Source organism: Bos javanicus, chromosome 2, assembly GCF_032452875.1.
Source record: "Bos javanicus breed banteng chromosome 2, ARS-OSU_banteng_1.0, whole genome shotgun sequence".
NCBI classification, from domain to species: domain Eukaryota; kingdom Metazoa; phylum Chordata; class Mammalia; order Artiodactyla; family Bovidae; genus Bos; species Bos javanicus.
In genome coordinates, this window is record NC_083869.1 from 104330218 (window position 1) to 104350393 (window position 20176).

The window sequence follows — 20176 nt, forward strand, 5'->3', positions numbered from 1 at the left end:
AAGATGGATGGCCCTTCCAGTGGCCATTTTTTATATTAGCTGCTAATGAGTATTATTGAGCCTCTGAGTAATTTTGAAAAAGCATTTTCGTGAACTATAGTTGGAGCTGTGATTTACTGAGCGTGAATACCGTGATTGATGTGGAAGCAGAGGAAAGCACCCCAGTCCTCAGCATTTCCTGTATGAGGAGGAGGAGAGAAGGGGGCATCAAAAGCATAATCCAGCCAGAGTTAGATTACTTATGTCAGCCACTTCTGCATTTTTACATTTATTAAAAATGGCAGGGAAATGCCACCAAAGTTTGGATGAGAAGTCCCTCATCCACATCCCATTCTGAAATTCAGTATATTAGAGCATCATCCATCACATCTATTCACTGGTGTTAAAAGGTTCATTATAATCAGTGAACCACAAAATAGTCTAGGTAGGGGGCCAGATGCACAGGCCACATAACTGATTGTTCCGAGAAGGATAGAGTCTGGTTCTGTGTATTCATTGGGTTTGTCTGAAGTTTGGGTATGTTTATCTACCTGCATTCCTGAACCTTCTGGGGGAAAGGACAGAACAGTCCAACATGTAAATAAGAAAACTAAATCTACATGGGCCCACAGATACGTAAGGATGTCATTCTTAAATGGAAACTGAGAATTGAGACTGCTACTTCCTTCTCTTTGTATTCTGTCTTATCCATATCATTATTGCAAGTGGGTTATTGGCTTTCACATTTGCTTTATTTTAGTTTCTTTTGAGTATTTTTTTCTATTTTTTTTCTATAAGATGTGTGTGTGTGTGTGTGTGTGCTATCAAGATTCAAGATAAGGATGGGTGCAGAGCCTGTTTTGCAGAGCAATTCAGCACTGTCTAGTTGTTTCATGGGCTCCCAGGCCCAAGGACACCCTGTGTTTTAGAGTCCTTTATCTTCTGTGCTCATTACACTCTTTTCCTTGCAGAATTTATGTAATAATAATGTGTAATATTATGTATGTAGCACTTTATAACACAGTAGACAATTCTTATCTTCAGATAATTTCTTCTCTTAGTATCTGTGGGGCCATACCCTCCTGACTCTCTCCTGCCTCCCTAACCATCCCTTCTTGGCCTCCTTTATCAGCAGCCTTTCCTCTGTACAGCCTCTGAATCCTGAGGTTCCTTAAAGGCTTGGTCTTGAACCCTTTTTTTCCTGTACTTTCTCTGTCCTGCCCCAGCTCCTCATGCACACTGTTCACTCTCCTTGGGACGCCCTTCCCTTCCACCTCTCCTCGTCTTTCTTCGCTACTCCTGGCCCTGGACTCCACGCGCCGGACCGTGTCCTTTCCTCCACATACACCCCGTGCTTTCCCAACTCTCTGCTTTATACTTTTGCTCATTCTGTTTTTTGGCTGTCTGATAGCCAAATTCTACTTTTCCTTCATTGCCCAGCAAAAAAGCCAAGTTAATTCACAAATCTTTCTTATAATCACCAAAGAGTTTTTAAAATTCAGATTAGTTGATATATTTCTGTACCACTCAGCTCTTCATGTTGACCTCTGTTACTATTTTTATGTATATGTGTTATATTCTCTATTAGCATGTAAACTCCCCACCGGCAAGGATCTTATCTTCAACTTCATTGTGTTTCCTATAGAACATAGTATAGCATCTTATATGTTGCAGTTACACAGTAAATATGTATTAGGCTAAATTAAAATAATCACTGTATCAAGCAAAGAGAAATATTACAGCTTTACATTATAACTTGCAGAGATTTCCTCATTCACATTTCAAAAGAAATGAGAAATGTGATGTCTCTGGGATTATTGCCCTTGGCCTTTAAAAATTCTCATTTGTGCCCAGATAGGAAACGCTGAGTGAACTTGCTATCAGACTATCTGAGAAAGCAGGCTGCTTGAGTGGAAATATCAAACATTTCTCTTACTTTCCCTTTCCAGGCTAAAAGAAGGAGATAGCTTCTTTTGGTCTCAGCTTCTTGTTGATAGTTTTCTGCTCTGCTTACTGATCAGGGTTGTATTATTTAAAACTTTGTTTCAAAAGTCCTATCCAAACATTCCTTCTCTGCTTTGAATCATAGTTGGATGTTAATTCACTGCTATAGGATACATGGGTAAAGATTTCTGAAATTTCAGAAAAGTGTTTTCTTTAATCCCTCAAGTTGGTTAAGTAGTTCGTTGTGATGGAGATCATAATCTCCTATTTGGTAGAAAAGATGAAATGGTTACCAGGATGTTTTCACTTGCTGCAAAATTATTGTATTAGGAAATACTTCATCCAGTTTTTGAATCCTTTCCACATGCTATAGGATCCTTGGCAAATAAGTTGATGGCTCTGCATTTCATGTCTTTCATAAGGTATTGAGCAGTGCTCCAGTCACTGTGATTCAGCTGGCGGCCTTTAGCCTTTATAGGGAAGCCTTGAAAGTAGTTTTCATTAGTACTGCAGGCACACATTCGTAACTATGGGAAAGCTCAGATGAGGCCACAACAATGGCACATGTGCACTCTTAGAACATCTTGACCATTCAGCACAAATTGCTGAACAGCTAGCTAGCGAGCAGTTTCAGGAAACAAGTAAGAATGAGCCTTTAGGTCATGACTTATGCCTGTCTCCTTGGTTTGTTCTTCTGCACAGATCATAAGTCTGTTTTGACCTGCTTAACCACTTTAAGTTCCCTGATGACTTTATGTTTTAATTTCCTCTGCTTTTTTAAATGAAGAATGTTTTGTTTATGAGGCAGTCTCAAATTGCAGCCCACCTTGGAAACCGTAACGTTATTAATGCATTTCCTCTTTCTGTATCACTTATGACGTTGCTTGCTGACCATTATCATTTGTTAAGTATCCATGGCTTCGTAGAGTGCTGAGTACCTTAGAGACTCTTGAGATTCAACTGAGGGCAGAAGATAAGTAGCAATGATTTTCCATTCTATAGGGATATTACTAAATTAAGTTGAGGGCTGGTCTTTTCTAATGTGATCTGTGATTGGAAGAGGGTGGAGTGTCCCTGGCTGATTATTTTTCTTTGTCTGACACTATTTGACATTTATCCTGAGTGGAATTAGGGGAGGAAATAGAAGATATGTTTTTTATGATGTTATCAGGAAATGCGCTTTTGAGATACCCAAATGGTCCCTAAATTTTGGGGGGTAAATAAAAAGCAATAACAGCTTAATGTTTGAAATTCCAAAAGAAGTATTTAGCTATAATTCTAAGCACTTAAGAAATTTTATTTCTTGACAAATGTCAGTATTACCCAAACCTTTTAAATGTAGACTTTTGAAATCAGCATTCTGCATTTCATCTTTCCTTCCCATCCACCCCCTTAAAAGAAGAATGGCTTTTGTGCAAACAGACCACAAGGGAGGCTCTTGATCCATAAAAACACACTACTTACAGGCACACAGGAGCATCCATTCTCTCTAACAAGCGTCACTCAGATTGAGGAAAATAAATGTATTGTCTTATGTTCTAGCGAGTCACCAGCTAATAAATCACATCGAGCAGTTTTTGGATACTAACGAAACACTGTATTTCATGAAGAGCATGGACTGCATCAAAGCCTTCAGGGAAGAAGCCATTCAGGTAACTCTATCCTGTGTCCTCTTCCTAAACAGTTGGCCACCATCACAGGGGAGAGACATACAGCACCCCACAGATAAGCCTGGGCTTTGAAAATGATCATCCTTATTGTGAAGAGCAACATATGCCAAGAGGAGTAGAAATGACTAGCTCATGTTACTATTGCTGTCATTTCTGAGGAAGAATAAAGATGGGTGGGTGACTGGGATGTTGTATCCCTCGAAGTTAGCTTTTTATTACACTATAGCCCTGGCTTTATGATTTCTACTTAGTGAGCCAACCAAATTTCTCTTCTATTGGATTCTGTTTGGCTAACTATTTTAAGGAAATGGATGGAGAAAATACAGTTAGATAATTATTGAGAGGATTGATGAATGACCAAATTACTTCTTGAATTGTTTAGGTAGTTACAAAGAGTGATAAGAAAATAAAAATATTGTTAAAATTAGAATGGGATGAAAGATTCAGAAGTAGATAAACCAAATGCCCTACAGATCAATATCAATTTTATCAAATATCAACTTTGGGCCAAATGGAGTCAATATAAGACTAAAGATGACTCAGTCAGGTGGAGAAAGATTTGCTTAGCTGAAAAGGTAGTGGAAGTGTTTTTAGTGCGCACACCCCCCGCTGCCCGGAGAGAGTGTCTGAGAAAACTTCCGTGCACTGTTGGCACCGCATGTCCTTTAAACCACCAGGTCATTGGACTCCAAAAAAGAAAGAGAGAAAGGTGCAAGAGGAGCCAAAGAGGCCTTAGAGACATATTAGTCAATCTTAATGACCTTTTTTAAACTAAAAATATAAAAAGAAAGTTGGGAATATGTGAATACTGACTGGTTATTACTCTTATTATTAATTTTTTGTGAATTTTTTAAGTCTATATTTTAGATATTGCATATTTATAGATGAGCTAATATGGTTGAAATTTGTTTAAAAACAACCCAAGAGTCGTGGGAGAAAGTGAGGGTGTAGATGTTACAAGGGTGATGGGTGCACAGCATCCACTAAATTGCTCTGTTTTTGTTTGAATTTGTCTATATTAAAACCTAAAAGAACAAAGTACCAGGCCACAAAAAAACCTGGGTAGCTATGGAAATTTCTGTGCCTTCAACAGATGGAAAGATTTACAACTCCTAGCAAACGAAGCTGAAATTTACCAAAGAAGAACATTTTATGTGTGTTTAATAATTAAATATGGTGGATTTGTGTGTGTGTATATGTGTGTGTGTGTGTGTGTATAAAATGCTTTGGGGTGAATTATGTTTCTGTATGAGCTCTGACCTGCCACCTTCCCTACCCCCACACGCTCTTGCAGTTTTCAGAAGAGCAGCGCTTTAACAATTTCCTGAAAGCCCTTCGAGAGAAAGTGGAAGTTAAACAATTAAATCATTTCTGGGAAATTGTCGTCCATGGTAAGGTGTCTTTTGTCTTTTTCTTGAAATAGTTATGCTATATTTTCCAAGTATAAGTTCTAAATATAAATTATATTGTGTGATGTGTTATGTGAGGACCTGATGACGTCCCGTGTGGATTTTTCCATGTGGATTTGGGAAATGCTCAGTATTTGGTGAACTGAAAATCTTGATTAATAAGCAGAACTACAAAGTGATAAATAATAAGTAAACATATAAGTCCCATCTTAAACTCTTTGTGTAGTGTGGCCCTTTCATGACTGTGCCTTTCTGTTTGATGACCGAAGAAGCTGTATAGGCAGTCATTGATCCCTGTCTCAGATTCTTAGACCTGTAAGTCCTGCTGGATCCATAGCACTTTCGTTAATCTCCCCCACATTTTGCTTCCTCTGTCTTTCATTGCCATGTTCTTGGGCATTTTATATTAGCCAACCAGTGTCTTCATGCACCAAAGCCACTCACTTATTCACAGTGACTAATGCAAATTAAACATAGAAACAGGGCAACAAACATTCTTTCACTTTTAGGCTTGTTGTTTGATTTCCATCATGCCCTTTGCCCATTTCCTTTAACCTGGCTTGATTTTCTTTCAGAACCGAAACACAAGATATTACCTATTAAAAGTACATATTACGAAAACAATGATGTTGCAAAGTACAAAACTTCGTACTTGAAGTAGAGCCCCCAAATTAGTTTCAACCTGTCCTTCTTTGCAAACTCTGTAAAAAAAGGAGTCACATGCCCATCTCTCCAGCTTCTAACAGGCAGTTTTTCATCACACAGACAACCATTTCCCTGACAGTTAATTTTTCAGCCCTTTAACTTCTACGCTGGGGAGCAAAAGCAATTAGAATAGGTGGTGAATTGGGCTTACTCAAATCACTTTTGTGTCTCTGCTGTCGACCCAGTAGATGAAAGAGTTTGGTTTTGGTAGCTATTGAATGCCTCCGGTATATTGCTTGCTGAAAAGAAATTTGAAGAACATACACAAGAACACAAGATAGATAGATAGATAGATAGATAGATATCCATCCTGTTGAGAGAATACACATGACCTTGTGCCATTTCTAGGTACAAATGGATGTTAAATGCATGTGCTTTTCTGAGAACGTTTTGTGCATTAACCATTTGAGACAGAAGAAAATCTTAAGAAGAGAAAACTAAAGGGTAGATTTTCCATCCTTAATTTGCTCTCACTGAGTTCAACTCAACACTCTAGGCTAAATGATAGGCAAGATCTTTGTAAGAGCGTGTTTTCTTCTGACCTTAGCTTTCTGCCATTCCATCAATAGCTGGTCACACTGCTAGAAGTCAGAAAGTCTACAGATTCCCGTATCTGGTACCTAATGGGTTTGGACCAAAGCATAGTTACTCAATTTGCATTTATTTACTGAGCTCCTGCTATGACATACACTGAGGGAAATAGAAGAATGAATAAAATGTAATCCCTGCCCTAGAGAAAGTATAATCTGTTAGGAGGGATAAAATATTTACAGTCATACAGGATACAGTATGGTGAGAGCTATTTCAAAGGGATAAACAAAGTGATCTGAAGAGTTCTAAGGGAGAGATTGAATCAAGAAAGACTTCACACAACAGGTAACATTTGTGATGTGGCTTTCATTTTCTATAAGCAAACATAGGAGAAAGGGCGATGGAAGATGGAAAAAATGATGTGAGTTCAGCATCTTTCATAAAGCTTTATATTTCCTATAGAGAAGAGCACCTTTATATTAATAATTCCAAAAATCTCCCATGCAAAGCTGGGAGGAGGTGTGGTGGAAAGGAAGGTGGGATTGGGCTTGAGTCTCTGTACTTGAATTTTCTTCTGTGAATTACTTTATAGATGGAGTTACTCTGATCACCAAAGATGAAGCCCCTGGAAGCTCTGTCACCACTGAGGAAGCCAAAAAGGTATTGCGGGCTAACTCCCTGCCTTTAGATGAATTATTGTGGTGGAGATTATTTTCTTGGTGCTCATTCTTCCTTGAAGAAGTAAAATTCTAGGGGTAACTAGATTACTGTACCGTTCTTTACTCAACCAACAGGCAAATTGCTTCAGCTGCAGCATCCTCATAGGAGAAATTGTAATCTCATTCAGTTTGCCATAAACTACGATAATGTTTCTAGAACTCACCTACAGTTGCACTTCAGTACCTCTAGAGTTTGTGATCCATAGTAGACCCTGGTTAAGGCTAGGAAATCCATCTAGCCCAGTGATCCCCACCCAGGCCACACATTAGTCACCAGGGAGTTATTTTTAACAACAAAAAAAGACTTCATATTGATGCAAATGGTCAACATACTTGGTGTCTTCCTGTGTGGAGGATGAGCATTACATCTGATTCAGTTGTGAGTCAAAAACATACAGCTGTTCAGCTCAATTCTTCTTCATTATACTGCATACTTGTGATGAAATTTCAATGAAATTAAATTGAGTAGCTCAGATGTATATGGTTCATAACATCCAGTGTTATTTACAGTCGGTGGTTGACCCAGCCTTGCTAGTACAACACATGGCAGCCGTCAGTTATGTTTGCTGGGCTACAGTATGTTTGCTGGGCACTGTACTGAACGATAAAACAGCACCCCCGCCCTCTAGAGACTCAGTTGCTTACAGGGTAGCAGAAGGAAGCATTGGAGACTCAAAAATTAACTGCCTGGTAAGGGAGAGCTTGGTCAGGGACCCATGAACAGGAATCTAAGGGAATAGCGGAAACAAGGCCAGAGATGTTCATCTATGGGCTAAACGCAGGCCAAAGTTTAAAAATCTTGAATTTTCAGTTCAGAAAACACATTTGGCAAAAAACATGATATTGTTTGGCAAAGAAATTAGAATATACAAGACTTTTTATTAAGCACTCTGCCTGGCAAAAGCATTTTGTTAAAGAACAGATATGGCCCCTGCTCTCAGAAAGTAAGATCTCAGAATTTAAAAAGCATTCTTCAAGATGCTGACGGTTGTCTCAGAGAAAGTTCTGTGATGTCTGTACCCATTGCTGCCACAGTCAAGACTGAGTACTGTGGGCTTCAGAGTGCCCTTTAACTGGATTTGTTATTTTATGCAATGGCATGATAATACTTCCCCCTGGAACTAGGGTGTGTCATTCAGGGCTCTGCAGAGAGAACCAATACTGTGTGGGGGGAGGGTGTGGAGGGGGGATTGATTCATTTTAAGGAACTGGCTCACACAGTTGTAGGGGCTGGCAAATGTGGAATTTATAGAGCAGGCCAGCAAGCTGGAAATTAAGGCAAGATTTCTGTATTACATTCCAGGGGCATAATTCCTTCAACTGATTGGATCAGGCTTACCAACATTATTGAGGGTAACCTTCTTTACTTAGTCAGCTGATTGTAAATGTTAGTCACATTCATAAAATACCTTCACAGCAACATCTAGTGTTTGCCATAACAGCTGGGCACCATAGAAGAGTTAAGGTGACACGTAAAATCATGTAGAGTGAAGGCTTATCAATCAGCTTTTGGTAAACAGGTAAAATAAGGCAGATAGTTTCATATTAATCATTATTGCATTCAAAAAAATCTGTCATCCAGCTGAGAGCTGAGTACGTTACAGTTTTGGGAGGAAGCGGAAAGCCCTGACCTGAAAAGGCAGTCTTTTCCCCTAAGCAGTACCTCTTAACCGAAGGTGTCAGAGTTGAGTGAGGCTGGAATACGAGAAAAGGAAGAAAGCTAAGAAGGGATAATGTGCTTCCTGCGAGTGTGTCTGGGCCTTAGTCTTTGTTGCAAATGTAATATCACCTTTGGAATTAAAGAGCACAGAGCATAACCATCAGGAATTTTAATGTCTGGTAATGAAGCTGCAGAGAAGAATTTCAGTGAAGACTAGATACGGGTGGGTGTCCTTACGTGATTCTAATATCAACAGAACTGATTTCGGTTGGTTAAAACAAGTCCGAAAACATCACTGTGTTTGAACAGAGAGAAAGCATGGTCAACATAGCAGAGTGAAGCTTGCTGTTGTGACTGACTCTCGGCACACACTCTGTCATGTCTGACCTGTAAGATTATGCTTTTGTGTCTGCTTCGGTATCACAGGAGCCCCCCTTTTTTTTTCCAGAATAAAAACTTAGTCCTCTATGTTAAAAAAAATTTTTTTAATTTTTAATGGCACCTGTTGATTTTTGGAGAGAATTGTGGAAGGGAGAAGGTACATACGGATGATAATGGGGAGAATTAGTACAATTCTGGCTCAAGGAAGTTGATTCCTTGTGGTTTTAATAGGAGAGACATGCTTCAGCTTTTTCTCTTAGCCAAGTTATGGAAGTATAATCAGTTTTGACCACACAATAAAATACTCATTTACATTTTCTTCAAAGCAACTGTTATGTTTGGTCACTTCCCAAAGAATCAATTACAGAAACTTGGCTGTATTCAGACACTGAAGAATAATCCTCATAGTCCATTAAAATCATTTCAAGATATTGACCATGTTATTTAAAGTTGGCACACTGTCACATTATTGCTGTTAAATGATGATTTGAAAGGAATTATTATTCAGGGATGCCCATTTTAAATGAAAATTAAATCATGACTTTACACTTGCCCATCTTAAGGACAGCTGTTTCCCTCTGATATATTCTAGAAATGTGTGGATTTTATGATTCTTTGAGAATATAGGTAAGTCATTCTTGCTGTAGAATTAGAAAGTTCTCTCATGACGTAAGCTTCAGTTCAGTTCAGTTCAGTTCAGTCACTCAGTCGTGTCTGACTCTTTGCGACCCCATGAATCGCAGCACGCCAGGCCTCCCTGTCCATCACCAACTCCCGGAGTTCACTCAAACTCATGTCCATCGAGTCAGTGATGCCATCCAGCCATCTCATCCTCTGTCGTCCCCTTCTCCTCCTGCCCCCAATCCCTCCCAGCATCAGAGTCTTTTCCAGTGAGTCAACTCTTCGCATGAGGTGGCCAAAGTGTTGGAGTTTCAGCTTTAGCATTTTTCCTTCCGAAGAAATCCCAGGGCTGAGCTCCTTCAGAATGGACTGGTTGGATCTCCTTGCAGTCCAAGGGACTCTCAAGAGTCTTCTCCAACACCACAGTTCAAAAGCATCAATTCTTCAGTGCTCAGCCTTCTTCACAGTCCAACTCTCACATCCATACATGACCACAGGAAAAACCATAGCCTTGACATAAGCTTAGACAGTCACTTTTCCTTTCGCTAACTGATACCTCTGTTTGATTTTGAAGCCTAGATATAAATATAACTCCTGTTTTCCACTCATGAATTCTTTCACTTTTTCTGTTTTCTGGTAGTTAGTTAGACATGCCATTAGTGTTTGATGTTTGTATATGTATTTTTCCTCCAGTTTTATTTTGTTTCTTTTTATTGAGTTCACATTGCTTTATACCATTAGTAAATTTCTGTGTACAGCATTATAGTTCAACTTCTGTGTATACTACACGCTCACCACCAAAAGTTTGATTTCCATTCATCCCATACAGTTGACCGTCTTTACCCATTTCACCCTCCCGTCATGCCTTCCCTTCTGGTAACTACTAGTCTGTTCTCTGTATCTATGGGTTTATTTTTGTTTCATTTGGTTTGTTCATTTGTTCTGGTTTTGGTGAAATCGTACATTGTTTATCTTTCTTCATCTGACTTATTTCACTTAGCATAATCCTCTCAAGGACCATATTTCAAAAAGATATATACACCTTGGTGTTCACCATAGCATTACTTATGATAACAGATCGGAAAAAAAACAAACACCTAAGTGTCCATTGATGATGAATGAGTAAAGAAGACGTGGTATACATACACCACGGAATACTACTCAGCCATAAAAAGATGAAGTCTTGCCATTGGCAACAACATGGAGAGGACTTTGTAGCTCCTGTGCACGCTTTGTCATCTCATTCACAGGGCTTGGCTCTGTGGTGGGTAGGAGTTGTGCCTGTTTATCCTGCCACATTCCAGGAGCATCACAATCCAGGACCAGGGAACCATCCGTGGTCCATGAGAGACCTGAACTTGTAAAAGGTCAAGAAAGGCTGATTCTTCATTCAAAGTTTGTCATCTTTATAAAAAAATTTTTTTTTTAATTTTTTCCTACTAACCTGTGTTAGGGTTAAAACAGTGGTTCTCAGCCAGGCGTGATTTTATACCCCAGGGGATATTAGCATTGTCCAGAGACATTCCAGGTGGTTACAGCAGGGGGCATGCCACTGACTCCTAGTAGGTAGAGCCCCTGACAACAAAGAATGATGGGAAGCCCTGGGCTAAAAGGATTAAACAAGTCAGATTCTTAACTAAGGCAGAGGATATTGGCTTAAGTTGTATAGAATTTTATTCAGCTGGAAGGAATCCTAATGATGATCTAGCTGAGTTTTTATTTTTAAAACTGAAAGCTTAAAAGGAAGCCTGATACATAAAACATAGAAGGGTGATACTTCTCCCTTGATGGATAGTGGGAGTGGAAATTTGGGGTTACCCATGCTCTGAGAACTTAGAAGAGCCCTCAGGGAACAGAACCTGAAAAATCCTGATCTGGTCCAAACTCCTTATTTTATATACACATGAAGAAACTTAGGGCTGAGACATAAAACCATGTGCTTACAGTCTCGCAGTGTCACTGGCCAGGAATCCAGTGGTAGGACTGAGCCCCAGCCCTCCATTCTTTTTACTCCATATTAAGAGCACAGAGAGGAAAGAGAATTTATTCCCGTGGCTTTGGAATATTGTTTCTCACAGGATTCCAAGGTTGAGATTTGTCTAAATAATCATTTGATACAAACTCTTATGGGGGAAAAGGCATCATGTTAGCACTTGTTTTCCTTATAGTTGCCTAATCTGGCCTTCTGTATTGCTGTTGACATTTATTGATTTTTCCATCTTAGCTTCATAGATGCTCAAAGCTTAGTGATCTGGTCATTTTCCAGAGGCAGTGTAGAGAGGTGAAGTTGACTTTCTCAGTGTCACAAGTTCATGGCCAGCAGAATTGGTTAGAGTCCAGACTCTGGACTCTATGCGTTTTTATGCCTCCACCATAGAATGCCACCAGCCATGTGTACATAAAAGATTCTCACACTGCCTCTTCCAAAAAAGATCCCCAAAGCATTGTGAAAGATTATAAGATTAGAATTAAGGATCATTTCTTGAGAACAGTTGTCTCTGACTGCTGGCCGCTGTTGGATCCCATGACATTTTCCTTTGTTTTGTCTTCCTTGTCTGCCTTAAATCCCTAGTGAAGTTCTATATGTTAGTACAAGAAAAGCAGTAGTTAAAAGGTCACATTGTTACTTTATATTTGTTTAGAGCTTGATATTTTTAAGATATGATTTTAAATTTTTTATTAAAAAAAAAATAAATTTTTTATTGAGCTAGAACATACAGTAAAAGCACAAATCTCAAATATGAACACTGCTAAATTCTTACATAGTCATATATCTGGGTGCCCACTGCCCAGATAAAAATACAGAGCATTTCCAAAACCTCAGAAGGATCCCTGATACCCTGCCCAGTATTCTGACATCTGTCACTTGAGAGTAGTTTGCCTAGCTCAACCTTCATATAATTGGAATTGTGCCTTTTATGACTCATCCATGATGTTAAAGTTGTTCATTCTTTATTACAGCTATGTAGTATTCTCTTTTGTGGTTATACCACAATTTTTTCATCCATTCTCCTAATGACGGACATTGGTTGTTTCTAAACACTGGCAACTGGGAATAAAAATGCTACGGGTATTCTTGTGTATGTCATTTGGTAAACATATATTGAGTGTATTCCTAGGAATTGGAACATAAAATCTACAATTCCACAAGGCATTTTTTTGTATCTTTTATTTCATCTGAGAAGCAGTGCAACTCCAAGAGATAAATGAGGTCAGTAGTAGTATTCCTATTTTATTTTTGAGGAGAGCTAGTATAGACGGAGAAGGGAATGGCAACCCACTCCAGTACTCAGTCCATGGGGTCGCTAAGAGTCGGACACGACTGAGTGACTTCACTTTCACTTTTCACTTTCATGCATTGGAGAAGGAAATGGCAACCCACTCCAGTGTTCTTGCCTGGAGAGTCCCAGGGACGGGGGAGCCTGGTGGGTTGCTGTCTATGGGGTCGCACAGAGTCGGACACGACTGAAGCAACTTGGCAGCGGCAGCAGCAGTTATAGAAAGGTCAAGTGGCTTACCCAGGGTTACTGGGAACAGACAGTGCCTCTATTATATGGTTCTTTTCCCCCACACTGGTTTGCAGATTTCTCTCCTGAACTGTATTCCCTATAAAGCATGAAAATAGCATTAATGAAACCTAAGTATGTGTCATTTTAAACAAAATACATGCAAACAGATTTTCATTCTTCGTGATGCTATTGTATATCTAGACCTTGGTGTTGGAATCAACCCGATGGAAGCCATGTGTTTTCAATTTGGGGATTGCTAAAGGCCTTCTATGTGGTCGCACAGAGTCGGACACGACTGAAGCGACTTAGCAGCAGCAGCAGCAGCAAGGGCCTTAGGACAAGCTGATTTTTAGTTTTTAGTCTTACGGAGGAATAGGACTGGAAGCTTCTGGTAGAAGTGATCGATGCAGTTTCTCTGCTTGTGGGTGGTATTTCAGTGTGCCTGAGAAGTAGTGGTTTATCCATCTCATAAAGATCTCCAAGTAAGAAGTTTCTTTCTTGGTAACCGCAAATACATGATGAGGATGGAGGACTGTGTCACACAAGTGTTTTTTTTTTTTTTTCTATTTGTCCTCTTTTTTCAGCATATTGCAGGGAGAAAGAACATAAGAAAAGTCAACTGTTGACTCGTGCCGCTTGTGGCTGCATTCAGAGAATCTGTTGCTTTTATTGAGAAAACAGGCCAGTCGTTGAATTCTCTGCTGTATCTCTAGCTTCCCTGTCATGCACAGCCTGGAAATGACTTGTAGTTAAAAACTCTGATGGTGAGGAGTGATAAGTGTAAGAGATCAGCTTTGCCTGGGGCTGTGGGAAGGATAATGGATGGCAGCCTGCTCTTAGCTGTAAATTGCTTAAGTAGTAATGTAAAGTAGATCTGTCAGGAAATCAGCTCCAGATGTTTAGCACTTGATGGAAAGGAGAGTTTATTTGCCGCCGTTCCTTTCTTCCTGGAATTTGGCCTCATCTCAGAGACGTGTCATTTATGTTTAATGGTATATACTATGGTCATATTGTGCAGACAGTCCTATCTGAATTTATCCTGTAATTGCAGTGTGAAAGGGGCTTTGCAGGTGGGATGGGAATAGGAATTGGAGCTTTTAGAGACTGTGTGCCAAAAAGCATTAGGGATTTTCTAGATTCATCAATGGTTTAGTCACTAAGTCGTGTCCGACTCTTGTGTTCCCATGAACTGTAGCCTGCCAGGCTCCTCTGCCCATGGGATTCTCCAGGCAAGAAGACTGGAGTGGGTTGCCATTTCCTTCTCCAAGATTCATCAATGCGTACCTACTATGGGTCAGGTTTCTAAGGGGGTAATACAAGATATAGCAGACTACAAAACGATTAAGACCACAGAGTTTGTGTTTGAAGGTACCAGTCACTTGTAGCCCCCAGAGGCTTCTGGTAAGACACAGCTCTTCTTTTTTATTCTTTTCTCACGTAAAGGATACGTCTTTATCTTTCAGGCTGATGTTCTTGATGTAGGGAAAATCACCTGGGGGTTAATGATAGTAGGAGAGGAGCAAAATAAAAATCGCTCTTTGTTTTTTTTTTTTAATTTAATTTTATTTTTAAACTTTACATAATTGTATTAGTTTTGCCAAATATCAAAATGAATCCACCACAGGTATACATGTGTTCCCCATCCTGAACCCTCCTCCCTCCTCCCTCCCCATAACGTTTTTAATATTGAAGATAATTAGAATCATAAATAAAGATTAATTTGGGAATCCAGGAGCAGAGTCTGACCTTTAGATGTAAACCAGCTGCAGATGCACATGTGGATTGCTGACTCATTTATCTCTATGTGGCTCTCAGGTATCTTTATTTATAATCAACCCGAATAAATAAGTAGAATTGATGATATGAATCAGTTCTGTTCTGTTCCAGGCTGTGCCTCCACTGCTAGCATCTTCTGTCTCCTAAACCACAGATTGATTTCCAGCACTGACCACAGTCCAGTTCATAGTCAGCAAAGGGCTATAGAAAGGTATATACATGTCCTTAGAGAAAAGTGAACTCCTTAATCTCTCAATCAGAATTGAAGTCAGTGATTGATGAGGTGGTTTTGACTGAGGGGGGAAAAAGTCCAGGAGGGAGGATGAGTCAAAAACAGACTGTCATAGCCACATCCCAGCACTAACGCAGCCTCGCCCAACTCTGCACGTGCTGCCTTCCTCTTGCCCTTCTTACCCACGTGAGTAAGTTTCAGTACACAAGGAATTAAAGGACACACAGAGCTTGCTTCCTGAGACTTGTTGTATACAGCCTTGTATTTTAACTGTGGCTTTGGTCTGTGGTGTAAGGAGACATCAGTTCAGTTCATTTTAGACGCTTAGTTGTGTCCGACTCTCTGCGACCCCATGAATCGCAGCACGCCAGGCCTCCCTGTCCATCACCAACTCCCAGAGTTTATCCAAACTCATGTCCATCGAGTCAGTGATGCCATCCAGCCATCTCATCCTCTGTTGTCCCCTTCCCCTCCTGCCCCCAATCCCTCCCAACATCAGGGTCTTTTTTTTTTTTTTTTAATTTTATTTTTAAACTTTACAATATTGTATTGGTTTTGCCAAATATCTAAATGAATCCGCCACAGGTATACACGTGTTCCCCATCCTGAACCCTCCTCCCTCCCCATACCATCCCTCTGGGTCGTCCCAGTGCACCAGCCCCAAGCATCCAGTATCGTGCATCGAACCCGGACTGGCGACTCGTTTCATATATGATATTATACGTATTTCAATGCCATTCTCCCAAATCATCTCACCCTCTCCCTCTCCCACAGAGTCCAAAAGACTGTTCTATACATCAGTGTCTCTTTTGCTGTCTCGTATAAAGGGTTATTGTTACCATCTTTCTAAATTCCATATATATGCGTTAGTATACTGTATTGGTGTTTTTCTTTCTGGCTTACTTCACTCTGTATAATAGGCTCCAGTTTCATCCACCTCATTAGAACTGATTCATATGTATTCTTTTTAATGGCTGAGTAATACTCCATTGTGTATATGTACCATAGCTTTCTTATCCATTCATCTGCTGATAGACATCTAGGTTGCTTCCATGTCCTGGCTATTATAAACAATGCTACGATGAACATTGGGGTACACGTGTCTCTTTCAATTCTGGTTTCCTCAGTGTGTACGCCCAGCAGTGGGGTCTTTTCCAGTGAGTCAACTCTTTGCATGAGGTGACCAAAGTATTGGAGTTTCAGCTTCAGCATCAGTCCTTCCAATGAACACCCAGAACTGATCTCCTTCAGAATGGACTGGTTGGATCTCCTTGCAGTCCAAGGGATTCTCAAGAGTCTTCTCCAACACCACAGTTCAAAAGCATCAATTCTTCGGCGCTCAGCCTTCTTCACAGTCCAACTCTCACATCCATACATGACCACAGGAAAAACCATAGCCTTGACTAGATGGACCTTTGTTGTCAAAGTAATGTCTCTGTTTTTTAATATGCTGTCTAGGTTGGTCATAACTTTCCTTCCAAGGAGTAAGCGTCTTTTAATTTCATGGCTGCAATCACCATCTGCAGTGATTTTGGAGCCCAGAAAAATAAAGTCAGCCACTGTTTCCCCATCTATTTCCCACGAAGTGATGGGACTGGATGCCATGATCTTCATTTTCTGAATGTTGAGCTTTAAGCCAACTTTTTCACTCTCCTCTTTCACTTTCATCAAGAGGCTTTTTAGTTCCTCTTCACTTTCTGCCATAAGGGTGGTATTATCTACACATCTGAGGTTATTGATATTTCTCCCGGCAGTCTTGATTCCAGCTTGTGCTTCTTCCAGCCCAGCGTTTCTCATGATGTACTCTGCATATAAGTTAAATAAGCACGGTGACAATGTACAGCCTTGACGTACTCCTTGTCCTATTTGGAACCAGTCTGTTGTTCCATGTCCAGTTCTAACTGTTGCTTCCTGACCTTTTAATCTATGTATAATTCTTAGGTTTCAGAGGCCTTGATTGTGTCCACGGCACCATAAAAATTACAGAAAATACAGGGAAAGCAGTTCTTGCTCTGCTTTCATGTCGAGAAAGTGTATACATGAACACACCTTTCCCGCTTGGGTGGAGCTACCACAGGAGTGAAGTGGGCTGGAAGGCTTGTTTACCACCCACCAGCTCCATGCACACCCACCCTGAGGGATGCTAACTGGGAGAGGCCTACCACACTTCCACCTCCCCTTTTAAAAACCCTCCCTCCTACAGACTGGTCTCTGCCACCATGCTAAGTACTTATCCTACAAGAAGATCAGCTCTGGTGTTAGGATGGACAAGAAATTGATAAAACCTAGGTCTTCGATTCAGTTATCACACGCCTTGAAGGACAAGAGTCCCCACTGCTGTCTTTGGAGGGCAAGAATGTTCAGATAGTCTTCATGGGCACTCACTCCCTTTTGAAAATCTGAGTTGCATTCCTCGATCCTTGCAGACTTCAGTTCAGGGCCCTTTGATTTTCTGCATATCTGCCTTGTAGAAGTTCCAGGTCTAGAATACTGATGCTAAACAGAAGCGTACACTGGAAGTGTTCTCATCCACCTTCCTGTTTTCAAACAATTTATAACACACATTTAAAGATTGCCAGAAAAAGAATTGAACAAACCCACCCATTTTTGTGTTTCACATCTCCTAGAAGAAGTCCTTCCTTTTACCTCTTTTGTCCTCAGTGGAATTGAGTAGATGCTTATAATCTTTTAAGTCCAGACACTTGACCCTTAATGCTCCCTTCAAAAGAGACTGAGATTTATTGTATGCCAATTACACCTCAGTAAAGTTTGCTTTTGTTAAAAAAAAAAAGAGAGAGAGACTGAGTCATACTAGTTTGGGGTGTTTGGTTCTTTTCTTGACCCTAATGAGCCCACATACCCGCTGTGGAAGCAGAAATGGGGATACCTGGTGTCCTCGGGGCCTGATGCAGGCCCCTCCACATGCTCGCTGCCTTGGAGAGCCACATCGTCTCCTCCCTCTTCCCAGGAACTTTCTCCGTGACTAGTTAGTGGACTGTTCAACCTCACAGGGGTCCTCTCATCCAGAACCAAAGGAAGGGGCGTACATCAAGATGGTGCTTCTTTGGGGCCATTTGCATGTGTTCCTCCATCAAAGGAGGCAAAACTGTGCTTGTGGTATCATCCCTGACTTTCTGTTCACAGTTTCTGGCCCCCAAAGAAAATGCAAATGCAGACTCAGCGGCCGCCTTTGAGGAGGGTGGGGACGTGGACGACTTGGTAAGTACTTTTAATGTATACCAGGTGTTCTCCTACTTAAACTTGGCTGAGCTGTAAATACAGCCACCAAGCCTGCTTATCTTGGACTTATTTGTGTTTTAGTTTCTGACACACCAGTAGCTCTCAACACTATTATTATTTATCGCCATTATAAATGTAATCAGATAAGTAATTTCATAATAGACAGTCCTATGCTCTTTGGTTCTTTAAATTTATTGTTCATTCAGTTTAATCCTCTCCTTGAAGGACTGAAAAAGAGCTGGGAAGGCTGTTCCTTTAGCAGCAAAATGTCATAATTTACTGAAATTGCTCTCCACCAAAATAAGCAATACAGTGTGCAGTCTGTGTGGTTTGACAAATAAAAACAGCATTTAAAAAGCCTCATTCTTAAATGTTCTCAATGGGCTTAATGTAAACAAAATAGACTGATGGGCATTTGGGGATTTCTGGACCTTATCACACCATGTCTGGATGCCTGGAAGGCTGGGTCGAGTGTTGGCTCTTATATCCATCTTTCATGTGTGGGGACTTCCTGCCTTTAAGCCTCACATGACCGCAGTCCAGTAAAAACTTTCAGCTTTTTGTGGAGAAGTTCTTAGTATTGAAATAAAAAGAGGTGCTTCGAATTTAGCTCCTGAAATAGTTTATTGTTTGTTTGCTGTCTAGTCACTCAGTCGTGTGTGACTGTTTGCAATCTCATGAACTATAGTCCTCCAGGCTCCTCTGTCCATGGAATTTCTCAGGCAAGAATTCTGGAGTGGATTGCCATTTCCTTCTCCAAGGGATCTTCCCAACCCAGGGATCAAATACATGTCTCCTGCATTGGCAGACAGGTTCTTTACCACTGAGCCAACAGGGAAACCCCCTAAAATAGTTAGTGGTGAGTAAGTGTGCAAGTCCGTGCATGTCACCAGTGAGCAGAACCATTGTTGTCTATGGTCCCCTCCCCAGAGAAGCAGTGCTCTGAAGCTGGTCTGCTCCCTTCCTAAATGTGTTGTTCCTGTTTACAGCTGGAGTTGATATAGCTCATGGATGTGTGGAGAACTGTGAGAGCTGTCATCACTGTGATGCCGAGAGTTCTAAACACAGCAGCCTGGAGGAGGTCCCTCAAGCAGACCTGGAAGTTCTGGCGGTGGTCCCTGCAAGTTACACAGAAGTGAATCACCTGATTTCTTGCAGAATGAGTGCACACAGTTATAAGGGATAGTTTAGACCCCATACTTGTTTATAAAGAGTCGTTTTCTGATTGGTGTATTATTTCTTTTTTGGTCTTACTGGTCTTGCATGTGTATTACGCATGTGCCTTCCTGATCTGGTACAGTGGTGAGGATGCGGCCCTCGTGAAGTTATCTCATCCAGAACAATAGCATGGCCACTGGTGGGCTTCTCCGTCTTCCCCAGGAAGTCTCATCCATTGTCTGATCCTCTAACAGCATCACAACTTACTCTGATCAAATGGTGGCATTAGTTTCTTACCAACAGGAAGCTGTCTTTGGGCAGTCACGGCTAAGGGCCGGCCCATTCCTCTTTTTATTTAAGCCTTTGAGTCATCACATTACTTTGGCCTGCAGCAGGGAAGGAAGGGGAATACCCATTTTAAGCAGAGTTATGGTGATGTTCTCATGAAGGAAAGAGGCTATTTTGGCCCAGCCTCTGACATATCAGTGAACCTAAAAACAAAAGGAAACAAAAACACAATAACTGAGAGATTCACCGCCAGTAGTTAGGGTTCTGTCATTTCATTTCACTCTACCTACAGGTCTCCCAGAAGGTTTGGTTCTGTTAAAACATTTCTTCCTTAATTTCCCAGTCTTCCCCAGC

At 40.7% G+C, this 20176-nt stretch overlaps 1 protein-coding gene across 3 annotated transcripts in view; it reads left to right on the forward strand.

The window, feature by feature from the left end:
* XRCC5 (X-ray repair cross complementing 5) overlaps positions 1–19601 on the forward strand; it is an 86022-nt gene extending 66421 nt beyond the window's left edge. For all 3 annotated transcript variants that reach the window (XM_061384229.1, XM_061384219.1, XM_061384212.1), the window contains 5 exons: positions 3466–3575; positions 4888–4984; positions 6831–6898; positions 18281–18355; positions 19366–19601. In XM_061384229.1, the coding sequence (XP_061240213.1) occupies positions 3466–3575; positions 4888–4984; positions 6831–6898; positions 18281–18355; positions 19366–19380 (365 nt within the window). In that variant the 3' untranslated portion in view covers positions 19381–19601. The remainder of the gene's footprint in view (positions 1–3465; positions 3576–4887; positions 4985–6830; positions 6899–18280; positions 18356–19365) is intronic.
* Positions 19602–20176: the final 575 nt, after the last annotated feature.